At 41.6% G+C, this 15,097-nt stretch overlaps 1 protein-coding gene across 7 annotated transcripts in view; it reads right to left on the reverse strand.

Annotated features, from left to right (window-relative positions):
* The window catches only part of rb1 (retinoblastoma 1), a 295,784-nt gene that overhangs the window by 186,243 nt on the left and 94,444 nt on the right, over positions 1–15,097 (reverse strand). For all 7 annotated transcript variants that reach the window (XM_086006459.1, XM_086006458.1, XM_086006457.1 and 4 more), the window contains 3 exons: positions 14,950–15,006; positions 13,329–13,360; positions 13,153–13,235 (listed from right to left, as the gene is read on the reverse strand). In XM_086006459.1, the coding sequence (XP_085862585.1) occupies positions 13,153–13,235; positions 13,329–13,360; positions 14,950–15,006 (172 nt within the window). The remainder of the gene's footprint in view (positions 1–13,152; positions 13,236–13,328; positions 13,361–14,949; positions 15,007–15,097) is intronic.

Consider the following 15,097-nt stretch of genomic DNA (forward strand, 5'->3'; position numbering starts at 1 on the left):
GGTTAATTAATAATCTTGTTGTGCGAGGTCCTTTAGGGAAGAGTGACCATAACATGATAGAATTCTTCATTAAGATGGAAAGTGAAGAAGTCCAATCCGAAACTGGGGTCCTAAATCTAAACAAAGGAAACTACGAAGGTATGAGGAGTGAGTTAGCTATGATAGATTGGGGAACTTAATTAAAAGGCATGACGGTGGATAAGCAATGACTAACATTTAAAGAACGAATGCATGAATTGCAACAGTTATACATTCCTTCCTGGTGCAAAAAACACAAAAGGAAAAGGAAAAGCGGCCCAACCATGGCTAACAGAAGAAATTAAGGATAGTATTAGATCCTAAGAGGAGTCATATAAAGTTGCCAGAAAAAGTAGCAAGCCTGAGGATTGGGAGCAGTTAAGAATTCAGCAAAACATGACCAAGAGATTGAGTAAGAGGGGAAAAAGAAAGAGAGTATGAGAGTAAACTTGCTGGGAACATAAAAGCGGACTGTAAAAGATGCCAGATGTAAAAAGAAAAAGATTAGCGAAGACAATGTAGATCCCTTACAGTCAGAAACGGGAGAATTTATAATGGGGAACAAGGAAATGGCGGAGCAATTAAACAAAGACTTTTGTGTCCTCTTCCGTGAAGACAGAACCAATAACTTCCCAGAAATGCTAGGGAACCAAGGGTCTAGTGGAGAAGGAGGAATTAAAGGAAATTATTAGTAAAAAAAAGTGCTGGAGAAATTAATGGGACTGAAAGCCAATAAATCCCCAGGGCTTGATAATCTGCAACCCAGAGTACTAAAAGAGGTAGCCATAGAAATAGTGGATGCATTGGTTGTCATCTTCTAAAATTCTATAGATTATGGAACAGTTCCTGCAGATTGGAGGGTGGCAAATGTAACCCCAGTATTTAAAAAAGGAGGGAGCGAGAAAACAGGGAACTTGAGCACTTAATCATAGAATCGTAGAATGATACAGCACAGAGGGAGGCTTGTCGGCACATCGTGCCTGTGTTGGCTCTTTGGTCGACCTATCCAAGTAGTCCCACTCCACTGCTCATTCCTCACAGCCCTGCAAATTTTTTTCCTTCAAGTATATATCCAATTCCCTTTTGAAAGTTAATATTGAATCTGCTTCCAACACCCTCAGGCAGTGCATTGCAAATTACATTAACTTGCTGTATTAAAAAAAATGTTTCTTCATGTCACCTCTGGTTCTTTTACCAATTACCTTAAATCTGTGTCCTCTGGTTACTGACCCTTCTGCTACTGGAAACAGTTTTGCCTTATTTACTCTATCAAAACCATTCATGATTTTGAACACCTCTATTATATCTAAGGAGAACACCCCCAGCTTCTCCAGTCTCTCCACATAACTGAAGTTCTTCATCCCTGGCACTATTCTAGTAAATCGCTTCTGCGCCCTCTCTCAGACATCCTTCCTAAAGTGTGCTGCCCAGAATTGAATGCAATACTCCAGCTGAGACCTAATCAATGTTTTATAAAGGTTTAGCATAACTTCCTTGCTTTTGTACTCTATGCCTCTATTAATAAAGTCAAGGGTCCCATATGCTTCTCATCTTGTCCTGCCACCTCAAAGAACACACACCCCCAGGTCTCTCTGTTCCTGCACCCCCTTTAAAATTGTACCATTTAGCTCATATTGCCTCTCCTCGTTCCTCCTACCAAAATGTATCACTTCACACTTCTCCGTGTTAAATCTAGGCTGACACCGAGGAAGTACAGCAATGTTGGAGATGTCGTCTTTTGGGTAAGATGTTAAACCAACTGTCTTCTTAGATGGGCGTAAAAGATCCCAGAGCGCTATTTGAAAAAAGGCAGGGGAGTTCCAACATTTATCCTTTAACCAACATCACTAAAAACAGATTAAGTGCTTATTTATCTTGTTACTATTTGTGGGTCTTGTGTGTGGGATCTTGCTGTGTGAAAACTGGCTGCCAAGGTTGCCAACATTCCAACAGTGACTACATTTTAAAAATACTTCATTGGCGATGAGGCACTTAGGAATGCCTTGAGGATGTGACAGGCACTATATAAATGCAAGTTATTTCTTTTCTTTCATAAGAATAATGCAGGAACACTCCAACTGGTCTATGATCCTAGACTAAGGAGAGTGAGGAGAGAAAAAACATTCCAGATTCCCACTCTCGATCACTATCCAGCGACCACTGCTGAAAACTCTCAACACATTAGGAGTGGCCACTTGTGCAAGGAATCAAAGGGCTGCAAGAACCCATGGAAGTCCAGTGGGTTACCATTCTCGGCTCGGCGACAGAAAGAGGGGAAAGATCCCAGGAAGGGGTTTCTGCTCAAGTAAGTGGTTTAACCCCAAGATCAGCACAGAGAACCTCCCGTTTTGCAAAAAAAAAAATTAGGACTGCCATGGTAAAATTACATTGTGTAGTTTGACCTACAACATTCATTGTGGTTAGGTCACACTACAGCAAGGTTACCCGTGGTTAGTTTTAAAAAAAAGCATATGGTTTGTTTTCAGTTTTCGCAGTTTAAGTTGCTGAGCTTGGAGGAGTAAAAAAGGAACGAGTGAGGAAGAGGTTAGTGCTGCTAATCAGTGTACTTTGGAACAGAAAGCAATTCATAATATTGATGGCCTGGCTATAATTAATTGACTGAATAAGTTAATGTTTGTATATTAATGCATCAAAATATAGGGAGCAATCGACAACCTTTAAATAATAGTGGCAGACATAAAACAGGTTACATGTGCAATAAACCCCCCCCCCCCACCCATAACCATAAGTGTCATACTATTTTTTTTTGTCAACCATTTTCAAATCATAGAATGGTTACAGCACAGAAGGAGGCCATTTGGCCCGTTGAGCCCATGCCAGCTCTCTGCAAGAGCACTTCAGATAGTCCCACTCCCCCGCCCTTTCCCCATAGCCCTGCAATTTTTTTTCCTTCAGGTACTTATCCAATTCCCTTTTGAAAGCCACAATTGAATCTGCCTCCACCACCCTTTCAGGCAGTGCATTCCAGGTCCTAACCACTTGCTGCGTAAAAAGGTTTTCCTCATTAAGCCTTTGGTTCTTCTGCCAATCACCTTAAATCTGCGTCCTCTGGTTCGCGACCCTTCCGCCGATGGGAACAGTTTCTCTCTATCTAGACACCTCATGATTTTGAACACTTCTATCAAATCTCCTCTCGACCTTCTCTGTTCCAAGGAGAACAACCCCAGCTTCTCCAATCTATTCACATAACTGAAGTCCCTCATCCCTGGAACATTCTTGTAAATCTTTTCTGCACCCTCTCGAAGGCCTTCACATCCTTCCTAAAGTGCGGTGCCCAAAATTGGACACAATACTCCAGTTGAGGCCAAACCAGTGTTTTATAAAGGTTCATCATAACTTCCTTACTTTTGTACTCTATGGCAGGAATGAAGAAATGAAGGAATTTTTACCATACCAAGTACATGCACTGTCCAGACCATCGAGCCTAGGCTTCAGGCAGCATCGCCCAGCCAGAACATCAGCCAATTAATTGCTTTTGCAGATACTAATCTTACCGGCTACATTATATGGCAACTACAACTTTGAAATAAGGCACTAGTCTGCTGGTGCCAATATACTGGTAGGAACCAATGCACTTTTATTATGGACTTTCTGGTGGGTTCACCGGATTTCCCCCAATAGTATTTTAGCAACTGTTGAAAGTGTAGAAACTGCAATACTGTACATCAGTGTTGCTTGCTGTATGAGGACTTCAAATTCTAGTTAATGTGCAAAAAAAAAAGTTTTGTATGATTACTATCTAGGTCCTTGACATAAAAATGTGCATTGTTGATGGTTAATCTTGAAATTGTGACAGACAGTATGATAATTATTAAAAGCCCAGGTGTTTGGATACCAACTTATATCAGTTATAACAACAGAAAATGCTGGAAATACTCAGCAGGCCAGGCAGCATCCGTGGAGAGAGAGAAACAGAGTTAACGTTTCAGGTCTGGGACCCTTCATCAGAACTGGAAAAAGCTGGAGATGTAACAGATATTAAGCAGGTGCAGAGACCGGGGGGGGGGGGGGGGGTGGTTAGGAGGGGGAGGAAGAAATACAAAGAACATCCTGTACTTTTGTAAGAGGCAGGAAAGATAAAATGTTGCAAATGGGAATGGCAAAAATCATACTGCATGAAAAATGGGGGCAGGGATAATTATCTGAAATTGTTGAACTCAATGTTGCACTGATGTACAGGCTGCAAAGTGCCCAATCGAAAGATGAGGTGCTGTTCCTCGAGCTTACGCTGAGCTTCATTGGAACAATGCAATAGCCCGAGGACAGAGAGATCAGAGTGGGAGTGAAGCGGTGAATTAAAGTGACAGGCGACCGGAAGCTCAGGGTCACCCGTACGGACTGAACGGAGGTGTTCCGCAAAGCGGTCGCCCAATCTGCGTTTGGTCTCCCCAATGTAGAGGAGACCGCATTGTGAGCAGCGAATACAGTATATTCTCTCTCCACGGATGCTGCCTGGCCTGCTGAGTATTTCCAGCATTTTCTGTTGTTATTTCAGATTTCCAGCATCTGCAGTATTTTGCAATTAACTTATATCAGCTGTTTTCTAGTTGTATTTCCCATCAAGCTGTGGCTGCTACACATTGGGCAATAGAGGTGGAGATCCATACAGTCAACATATGGCATCAAAAGAGTAAAAGGTTACCGATGCACTGGAGAAATATTTTCCACTTAGAATGTATGCTTTTAAGTGGGGTGTTTCCTAGATGCTAATAGGCTACCCAGCCACAAGTAAGAGAAGAAAACCAACTGGTTAAATTACTTTCCACCCCTTTGCTTTGGGTTTTACCTTCCCCCCCACCCTTTCCTTTTTTTTCCTCTCTCCCACATGGCAGCTGTCTCTCATCCTGCCAGTACACTTCACAGCTAATCTGAGCAGTCTTTTGTCTCCACTGTCCTATTACCATCTCGTCTGGTTTTGAATACCTCTTAATGTCTTTTGTTCTATCGCAGCCCTGCCTTCGATCTATTTAATTTCCTTTCCAGTTTTGAAAAAGGGTTCACCTGAAACGTCAACTATAATTTCTCTCCACGGATGTTGCCTGGCCTGCTGAGTTTTTCCAGCATTTTCTGATGTTATTTTGGTTAAATTACTTATTAATTCTCTTCCCTCCTTCTGTCAAGGTACCAATTTCTCTTGGGATATCAGTCTGTAAGTGCAAGTCATCCCATCCCCCATACCTTACCTAAGTGGCCATTCTTCATTAATGAGCTTACACACTGAATGTCAGCAGACAACACAACCTCACCCAACTTGGGCACCTTTCCAACTGCAGTCACTGGACAGCATCAGGAGTGTGAAGCCTGGCTGATTTTCATCTCACTGACCAGGTGATTTGGAGCAAATTGTAACATCCCTACCACTGCCTCGTTGAGATCAGATAATTCAGCATAGATCAGGAATCAAACGTAGGGCCTTATGATCTTCATGTCCCTGTTACACATCAACTTTATCAATGGAGACATTGTGGGAATTGTCTGAGTTACCCTTTCAAGAGTCAAGCTACTAAAGAGAGATGTTGAGGGGGGACTTGGGACTCGGGACTCCACTTGTCACAAGCCCTGCCCAAATGGAAGCCTTATGGGCTAGTGAGCACTCAACTCCCATAAATCCATGAAACACATTTTCATCAGTTAGCATAGAGTGACCAGTATCAATGTCGCATCCTCTGAGCGCTCCTGGACTGGTTTCAATCGCCCGAGGGGTTGGAGAGGAATTTTGCAGAGATTTTTTTCCCCCTTGTTGGCCCCAAGTCTTTCTCTGTTTTAGTGCCTCTCCCAGGAGATTACATGGCTGCGGGGAGTAGAAAATGTCTAGTTACAATGCTGCAGCCATCAGGAGTGTGGTGCAGGCTTGATAGACGAGCTAGTCTTTCCCTGCACATCATTTTCATATGTTAATAGTATAAATGCACACCGTATCATTAATACCAATTAAAACCAAAAGTCAAATTCCATCATGACAACATGGCTTGAGATAACACCTAAAATAGGAAAACGGAGGAGTTTTCTTTGTAACACATAAATGTATACCACAGAAAATAGAGAAATAAACCTTTTGATAACGGAAATGTCGTTTCAACTTTTATAATAGGTCTTGGAGTGTAAAATTGTGCAGCTCCGTAACAAAATCAGTTTGGGAGGATACTTGTCTGAAGAAGAGAGTGTCCAAGTTTGAACCTACTTCGGAAATATCACCAATAAGCAAAATTATGCAGAAAACCAACAGACAATAGCAGGTGCAGGTTCCTATAAAAGTAACTTCCTTGGTAGTCTATATGGATTTTAGCAAGGCTTTTGATAAGGATCCACAGAGCAGACTGGTCACGAAAGTAAAAGCCCATGGAATCCAAGGCAAAGTAGCAAGTTGGATCCAAAATTGGCTCAGAGGCAGGAAACAAAGGGTAATTGGTCGAAGGGTGTTTTTGTGACTGGAAGGCTGTTTCCAGTGGGGTTCCCCAGAGTTCAGTACTGGGTCTTTGCTTTTTGTGGTATACATCAATGATTTGGTCTTGAATGTAGGAAGTATGATTAAGAAGTTTGCAGATGATACAAAAATTGGCCGTGTGGTTGATAATGAAGAAGAAAGCTGCAGATTGCAGGAAGCTATCAATGGACTAGTCAGGTGGGCAGAACAGTGGCAAATGGAATTCAATCTGGAGAAGTGTGAGGTAATGCATTTGGGGAGGGCTAACAAGGCAAGGGAATACGCTATAAATGGTAGGACACTGAAGTGCAGAAGATCAGAGGGACCTTGGAGTGCATGTCCACAGATCCCTGAAGGTAGCAGGACAGGTAGATAAGGTTGTTAAGAAGGCATACGGGATACTTGCCTTTATTAGCCAAGGCACAGAATATAAGAGCAGGGAGGTTATGCACTAGAGGGGGTGCAGAGGAGATTTATGAGGATGTTGCCTGGGCTGAGGAATTTTAGCTATGAGGAAAGATTGGATAGGCTGGGGTTGTTTTCTTTAGAAGAGGAGGCTGAGGGGAGACCTAATTGAAGTGTATACAATTATGAGGGGCCTCGAGAGAGTGGATAGGAAGGACCTATTTCCCTTAGCAGAAGGGTCAATAACCAGGGGGCATAGATTTAAAGTAATTGGTCAGAGGTTTAGAGGGGATTTGAGGAGAAATGTTTTCACCCAGAGGGTGGTGGGGGTCTGGAACTCACTGCCTGAAAGGGTGGTAGAGGCAGAGACCCTCATCACATTTAAAAAGTACTTGGGTATGCACTTGAAGTGCCGTAACCTACAAGGCTACGGACCAAGTGCTGGAAAGTGGGATTAGGGTGGATAGCTCTTTGTCGACAGGCACAGACAAGATGGGCCGAATGGCCTCCTTCCGTGCTGTAAATTTTGCTGATTCTATGGTAGCCGATAATCCCTCCGGAGTTAGCAAAGGGCTTAAACTGCCATTATTGAACTGCTTGTTGGATTTATCATAGGCCACCATCCAGCTGTTTTTTGAATCAGCTCATCACTTCAAACAGACACCTGGGTTATTCCAAATGAGGCTGACAGCAGACTGCTTTAAAATGCCAGCCAATACTCTATACTACCTGCAGTCATATGCTTATGATGGGATTTGATTTTGCTGAAACTGGTATGCCAGAGATAACTAAATCCTTTGTTGTTTTTTTAAAATATCATCACTACCAGCCCCATCCATTTATTTAGCCAACGGACTCCTTCACAACTTGATGTTATCTTTAAGGAAAAAAAACTCCCCATGTGAAAACCATTAATGTGATTGGCCAGATATCCATTTGCCGTTACTGGTGTTGGTTAACATCTCAAAAACATAACAGTAAATGCAGAATATTAATTTTGACAATGCTAGGTGTCCTGAGTAGTCTGTTACATTGCTTCAAATCAAACCTGCCCTCATGACTTTGAAAATAGGCAGATAATCTGCTTCATGTAAGCAAGACAAAGTAATGCTTATCTGAGGTATTTAAATCTGTTGGATGTCCATGGAGTAGAAATGCAGAGTCAAGGCTTCCATTTTCAGTTTTCATATAATTGATTTTTTCCTAGCCACTGGTACAGAACAACAACTTCAAGAGTTTCTCATTACAAATGTTTGAAAACAGCATTATTTTTTGATAAATCCTTGTCTAGAATCAACCCATCATCTAAAAGTGCCACATCCACTCATGTCGATGCAATAGAGTGCAGCTCAGAAAACCAGTTATGACATTGTTCACTCATTCTAGGTGTATGGTACATAGAAGTTTACAGCACAGGAGACCATTCAGCCCATCGTGTTATGTGCCAGCTCTTTGCTAGAGTAATCCAAAAATAATCATCCCTGCCCTGCAATCTCCCCACAGCCCTGTATTTAAATATTTATCTAATTTTCACTTCAGAGCCAAGAGTCATGACTATGCATGGACAATGGTAATATGTCAGATGTTATAAATCTTGATTTTTCAGAAGATATTTCATAAGGTGCCTTACTAAAGTCTTGCAGCTAAAGCAAAAAAAGGCCTTTGTCTGGTGATGGTGGAAAAGTGGATAGGAAACAAAGGGTATTAACAGTTCAAAGAGTGGGTGCGTAATTTTGTAAATTTAGGTCTTCAATAAAAATTGGTGTTGTCTCAGTTGTTTTTCAGTGCTTCCTTCATAAAGGAAATGAAACGACGCTCATTCAAGTAATATTCGAACAAGAAAAGATGGATGATTGCAATTGCCAATAAATGAACATGTAGAGATTGATTACAAACTTGAATATAGAAAATGTTGCAGTCAATCCAAAATTGGTGAGATTTCATGAGAAATAGTCAATGGCCCCCATGGACACCAGAAGATGAATATAATCCACAGGATTATATGCCCCATTCTTGGATGCATTATAATGTCCACTATTAAAAGATCTTTCGCCTATTTTCACTTCCAGGTCCCCATGCGATACAAACATAAGGCTAGTTATAATTTTACATTTTTATAAATTCGCATTAGCACAGATTCCTCAGTCAGGACCATTTATACTTAAAATCAAGTTTCTTCATATCCAGAGGAATTGTTGGTTTGATTCTATGAATGCCCTAGGTCGAACTCAGTTCCCCTTCAAGGGCTTTTCTTACAACACTCTGTTGGCTGTTCCGTTACATTGGCCACTTAAATCCTTGATACAGGATTTATAATACAAAGGAACTGGGGCAGTGTAAAGTCCCATAGAAACATAGAAGATAGGAGCAGGAGTAGGCCATTCGGTCCCTCGAGCCTACTCTGCCATTCAATGAGATCATGGCTGATCATCCAAATTCAGTACCCTGTCCCTGCTTTCTCCCCATATCCCTTGATCCCCTTAGCCTTAAGAAATATATCTAACTCCTTCTTGAATATATTTAATGAATTGGCCTCAACTGTCTTCTGCAGTAGAGAATTCCACAGGTTCACCACTCTCTGGGTGAAGAAATTCCTCCTCATCTTAGTCCTAAATGGCTTACCCTTTATCTTTAGACTGCGACCCCTGGTTCGGGACTCCCCCGCCATCGGGAACATCCTTCCTGCATCTAGTTTGTCTAGTCCTCTTAGAATTTTATAAGTTTCAATAAGATCCCCTCTCATTCTTCTAAACTTTCGCGAATGTAAGCCTAATCGACCCAATCTCTCTTCATACGTCATTCCTGCTATCCCAGGTATCAGTCTGGTGAATCTTCGCTGCACTCCCTCCATGGCAAGAACATCCTTCCTCAGATAAGGCGACCAAAACTGCACACAATACTCAAGGTGAGGTCTCACCAAGGCCCTGTACAACTGCAGCAAGACATCCTTGTTCCTGTACTCGAAACCTCTCACTACAAAGGCCAGCATACCATTTGCCTTCTGAACCACCTGCTGCATCTGCATGCTTACCTTCAGCGACTAGTGCACAAGGACACCCAGGTCTCGTTGCACTTCCCCTTTTCCCAATCTACTGCCATTCAGATAATAATCTGCCTTCCTGTTTTTGCCACCAAAGTGGATAACCTCGCATTTATCCACATTATACTGCATCTGCCCAATTGCCCAACCTGTCCAAATCGTACTGGAGTTTCTCTGCATCCTCCTCACAGCACACACGCCCACCCAGCTTTTTGTCGTCTGCAAACTTGGAGATATTACATCTAGTTCCCTCGTCTAGATCATTAATATATATTGTGAGTAACTGGGGTCCTAGCACCGATCCCTGCGGTACCCCACTAGTCACTGCCTTCCACTCGGAAAAAGACCCGTTTATTCCAACTCTTTGCTTCCTGTCTGCCAACCAGTTTTCTATCCAAGTCAGTACCTTACCCCCAACCCCATGTGCTTTAACTTTGCACGCTAGTCTCTTATGCGGGACCTTATCGAAAGCCTTCTGAAAGTCCAAGTACACCACATCCACTGGTTCTCCCTTATCTATTCTACCAGTTACATCCTCAAAAAATTCCAGTAGATTAGTCAAGCATGATTTACCTTTTGTAAATCCATGTTGACTTTGTCCGATCCTGTCACTGTTTTCCAAGTGCTCTGCTATTACATCTTTTATAATGGACTCTAGCATTTTCCCCACTACCGATGTCAGGCTTACCGGTCTATAATTCCCCATTTTTTCTCTACCACCTTTTTTAAATAGTGGGGTTACATTAGTTACCCTCCAATCCATGGGAACTGTTCCAGAGTCTATAGAATTTTGGAAGATGACCAGCATTGCACCTACTATTTCTAGGGCCACTTCCTTAAGTACCCTAGGATGTAGATTATCAGGCCCTGGGGACTTATCAGCCTTCAATCCCAACAATTTCCCTAACACCATTTCCCATCATTAGACCCTATGTTCCCCGACATCTCTGGGAGTTTATTTGTGTCCTCATTTGTGAAGACAGAACCAAAGTATGTATTTAATTGGTCTGCCATGTCTTTGTTCCCCATTATAAATTCCCCTGATTCTGACTGCAAGGGACCTACGCTTGACTTTACCAATCTTTTTCTCTTCACATATCTATAGAAGCTTTTACAGTCAGTTTTTATGTTCCCTGCAAGCTTACTCTCATATTCTATTTTCCCCCTCTTAATTAATCCCTTTGTCCTCCTTTGCTGAATCCTAAACTGCTCCCAATCCTCAGGTTTGCTGCTTTTTCTGGCCAATTTATATGTCCTCTCCTTGGATCTTATGCTATCCCTAATTTCCCTTGTTAGCCAATGTTGAGTCACCTTTTTTGTTTTATTTTTGTGCCAAACAGGGGTGAACAAATTCTGTAGTTCATGTCAGCTATTGGCTGGTTGGATTGATCCTTTACATCTAGGTTTGCCTGCATGTGTCATTGAGGTGTTGTTGGTTTCTCATCATCCTTCATCACCAAAGAGAGGAGCAAGGCTTTGGCTTGGTGGTACCATTCCCACCTCGGTCATCATGTGGGCTGTGGGAGCCCATAAAACCCTCCAGCCATATAGGAATAACCACCCTGTTGGCTGGTATAAGGATGGTTACGGCCATGGATGAAGCGTTCACATCGTGGCCTGTCAGACTGTTAGTCAGCCTGTAAATCCTTCCACAACTTCACACTGTTCTCCAAGGGAAGTGAGGATATAAAAATACCATCGAAACTAAAAGTTAAAGGACATCTTGAGCGATTTAGTTTAAAGAGCAGCTAAGAGAGCTAAAGCCTTCAATAAAATAAGTGAAGCAAAATAGCCTGGAGCATCCACTGCACTGCTGTAAGGAAGTGGTCTGAATGAGTTCCGTGTTTCACAGGAAAGACAAGTTCCTTAGTGTTCGGACCATTTGATCTGGTTCACTCTGTGCTGCAAGAATTCTGCTCAATCTCAGAATTTCTGATCTTTGAAAGTAGACCAGTATCATTATGGTGGGCTACTGCAAAGGTCAAATCCATCAACTGGCCCGATAGCCGACTGCTTGAGCAGTTTCTCAATCTCTTGGCCACAGAACAGATGTGGCCTGACGAAACGAGCACAAGAAAAAAGTTAACCACTACAGATTACATACTTGCCTATGTGCAGAAAAGATAGCTTGGACGATCATATGAAGGTTTTCAAATTATTGAAAAGACAGGTTAATGTTTACAGATACCAACACAACATATTTTTGTCTATTAGGAGAGAAGATAATGCACAATAAATATTTTGAAGTCGTTAAAACTGAAGACTTCAAGTGTGAAAATTTAACTTGTAAATCCAAGCAGTAATCTGGCATACTGTGCACAGAATTTAACCAAATTGCCATAGTGTCACACTTCCACAATGGGGACCTTGGTTAAAATTGAAGCCTGATTGCCAAAGATCAGTATAGACGAGGGAGGCCATTTGGCCAAGCAAACTCATCCTTCCATTGAAACTGAAAATCCTGCCACATTGTCTAACTGCCTCTCGAATGACTCGAATTTTTGCTTTCATTCTCTCAACTGGAAGATTATTCTACGCATTGATCACTCTGAAGACGTGTTTCCTGCCATCAGTCCTGTACTTGCCTTTCACCAGTGTGGCTGTATCCCCTTATCCTGCAATTGAAATAGCACTCAGGATTAACCTTTTCTATTGCACTTAGTATCTTACATTCTTCTACAAAGCTCCCTCTTGTACACCAAGGCTTAAAGATCCAAGTATTGTTTAGCCTTTTCTCGTAACTCAGTTCTCACGACACTATGGATCAGCATCAACACCTTGCTTTGCACTTCTCCCAAAGCTTGGATATTGCCCTTGCACCCTGGTAACCAGAAGTGAATGCAACATTCAAGATGTGACCTAATCAGCGCACAATTGGTTTCAGCATGATGGCCTTAGACTTAAACTTGACTGACTGGGCAATACTCAATATTCTGGACATGGTTAGTATAGAGTTCACCATCACTCCCATGTGTTAGCCTTGAAGTTAGCCATTTTAAAGTTGAACTGATTTATCACCAATGGGCAAGTTTTGCTCACTTCAGCTGCTAGATGGAGTGCTTCATGGCAGCAAAAGAGACAAAACAAAAACGTAAAAAAAAAAGCAAACCCAGAGAACACCAGCCAAACTTCTTAGCTGAAGTTGATGGAGGGTCAAGAAACGGGAATGACAATGTACCAAGGTAAAACTGAAGGGCTTATGATTTAAAACATTTAAAACTTGAAGCCTCATTCATGTACTTACAGGTAATACCATATGTGGTCATGACAACCTCCACAGCACAGGCAAGTAGGGATCCATGAAAGGTAGCATCGTTCAACAACTTGCTACAAAGAGAGTGGAAGAAATCATTTAAAAATATATGTTTATATAAAACTGAATAGGTTTTCAAGTCTTCTGAAGAAAATCTATAAATTTACCTAAAATTATGGACAGAGAGTCGCTCCTCTTCCTGCAAATACAATACACACCAGAGATTAAACAAACGAATGCAGAGAACACAGCTTTCCAGAAACATTAATAAAGCAATAATTCCAAGGAGAAGCAGTTGAATCAAACAATGTAGTGCTGGATACAAAGATTGAAAGCCCTTACAAAGCAATACATGCCGCCTTGCCTCAGCTGGTAACACCATCACCTCAAGGTCATAAGCCTGTCTGTTTGAACTCTACACCGTACTTGGTCCCACAATCTAGGTTGTCACTCTGAAGCATTGTGCTCAATGTAGAATGACACTTCAGATGAGACATTCAACAGAGGCCTCATTTGCCTGTTCAGGTGGATGTTAAAGATCCGACAACACTATTTGAAGATGCTTAGGGAGTTCAGTCAAAAGTTCTGGTTAGCATTCTTCCCTCAACAAGACCATCAAAGAAACATATTAACCAGTCATTCATTCATTCATTTTATTGCAGTTTGTGGCACATTTCTGGCACAGAATGCACAAACACTGATGGTATGGTACTATATAAAAATACAAGCTAAATTATACACTATAAAATGCTTTTCTATTCATTACCAAATCAGATCAATAGAAGTTATTTTAGAATGTCTTACTGCTTTTCCAGTGACCCAGTGACCCCTGTGGAACTGAGTGTGTGGATGTCCCCTGCTGCAGTTAAATAGCCTAACATTAAAAGTCAAGACTCATACAGGAACAATGGTCACTTGGATGAGGTACTGGAGGGTAAATAGGCCCAAGGAGCCGTACCCTAGCAAAGAATTAATGTCTTGAGGAGTGCAGAGGCAAAAAAGGACAAGAATGAAAAAAAAATTGTTGCCTAGAACAGTAGTTGAAAAACATACCGTTACCTAGGATTGCTTGCTCTAAGTACCTACACGAGCAATAATTCTGAACTAAAAATTGTGTGGTGTTCTACTCATGTCTAATTCATTTCACTTTACAGCTGAGCCAGATTCATTTGGAGTTGACAAAACTAAAACATCACAAACTACACCAGATACCATGAACAAATCTATATAATTATACTAAGTACCAGCTCAGGTACCGAGCTTCCTGGGGTTCCTAAAGCTCTGGTGTCTTCCTGCAGAGCCTAAACCTCGCAATAAAATAGTTCTTCATTAGGGCTAGGTTGGACAACCTGATCTGTAAACTGTTTTTTCCTCAGATATGGTCTTCTCCCTTTATTTCTCTGCTTAAACCTCCAGTTCCTCCTCCAGGAAGACACAGCCACAATAGGACCAAATTCCAGGTTTATTTTCTGCCTCCTGGGTCCTACTCCATGTATGATTCTTAATTTCATGCGTGAACACCACTTAACCTTTTGAAAAATGCAGCATGGTGCCATATCACACAAACCCTGCGGCACCCAAGTTATGCAGTCCAATGTCATTAAATTGATTTCACACATTTCACCACCAATTTGAGAAGAAATAAAATACAGTTGGAAAAGTATATACGCTTACAACTCCACAGAATTTTTTTCACATTTAAAAAAATGTATACTGAAATTCTTTTAGCACATCTCTCTTACATTCCCCCTTTAACAAAATCCTGCCTGTGCAGCAATTGAAACTTACCGATTTCAACATGGATTCCATAACCCTGTAGTATAACCGCACGCCAAGTCTATGTCTCTGAAAGAAGCGGAATATGATCAGGACAAGAAATTAATCAATTTAAAGTACATCAGGTAAATAATCATGACATGCTGAAAGCAACGAAAAG

This window comes from Somniosus microcephalus, chromosome 14 (genome assembly GCF_052327205.1).
Source record: "Somniosus microcephalus isolate GS21.2 chromosome 14, FLI_Smic_1.0, whole genome shotgun sequence".
Taxonomy (NCBI): Eukaryota; Metazoa; Chordata; class Chondrichthyes; order Squaliformes; family Somniosidae; genus Somniosus; species Somniosus microcephalus.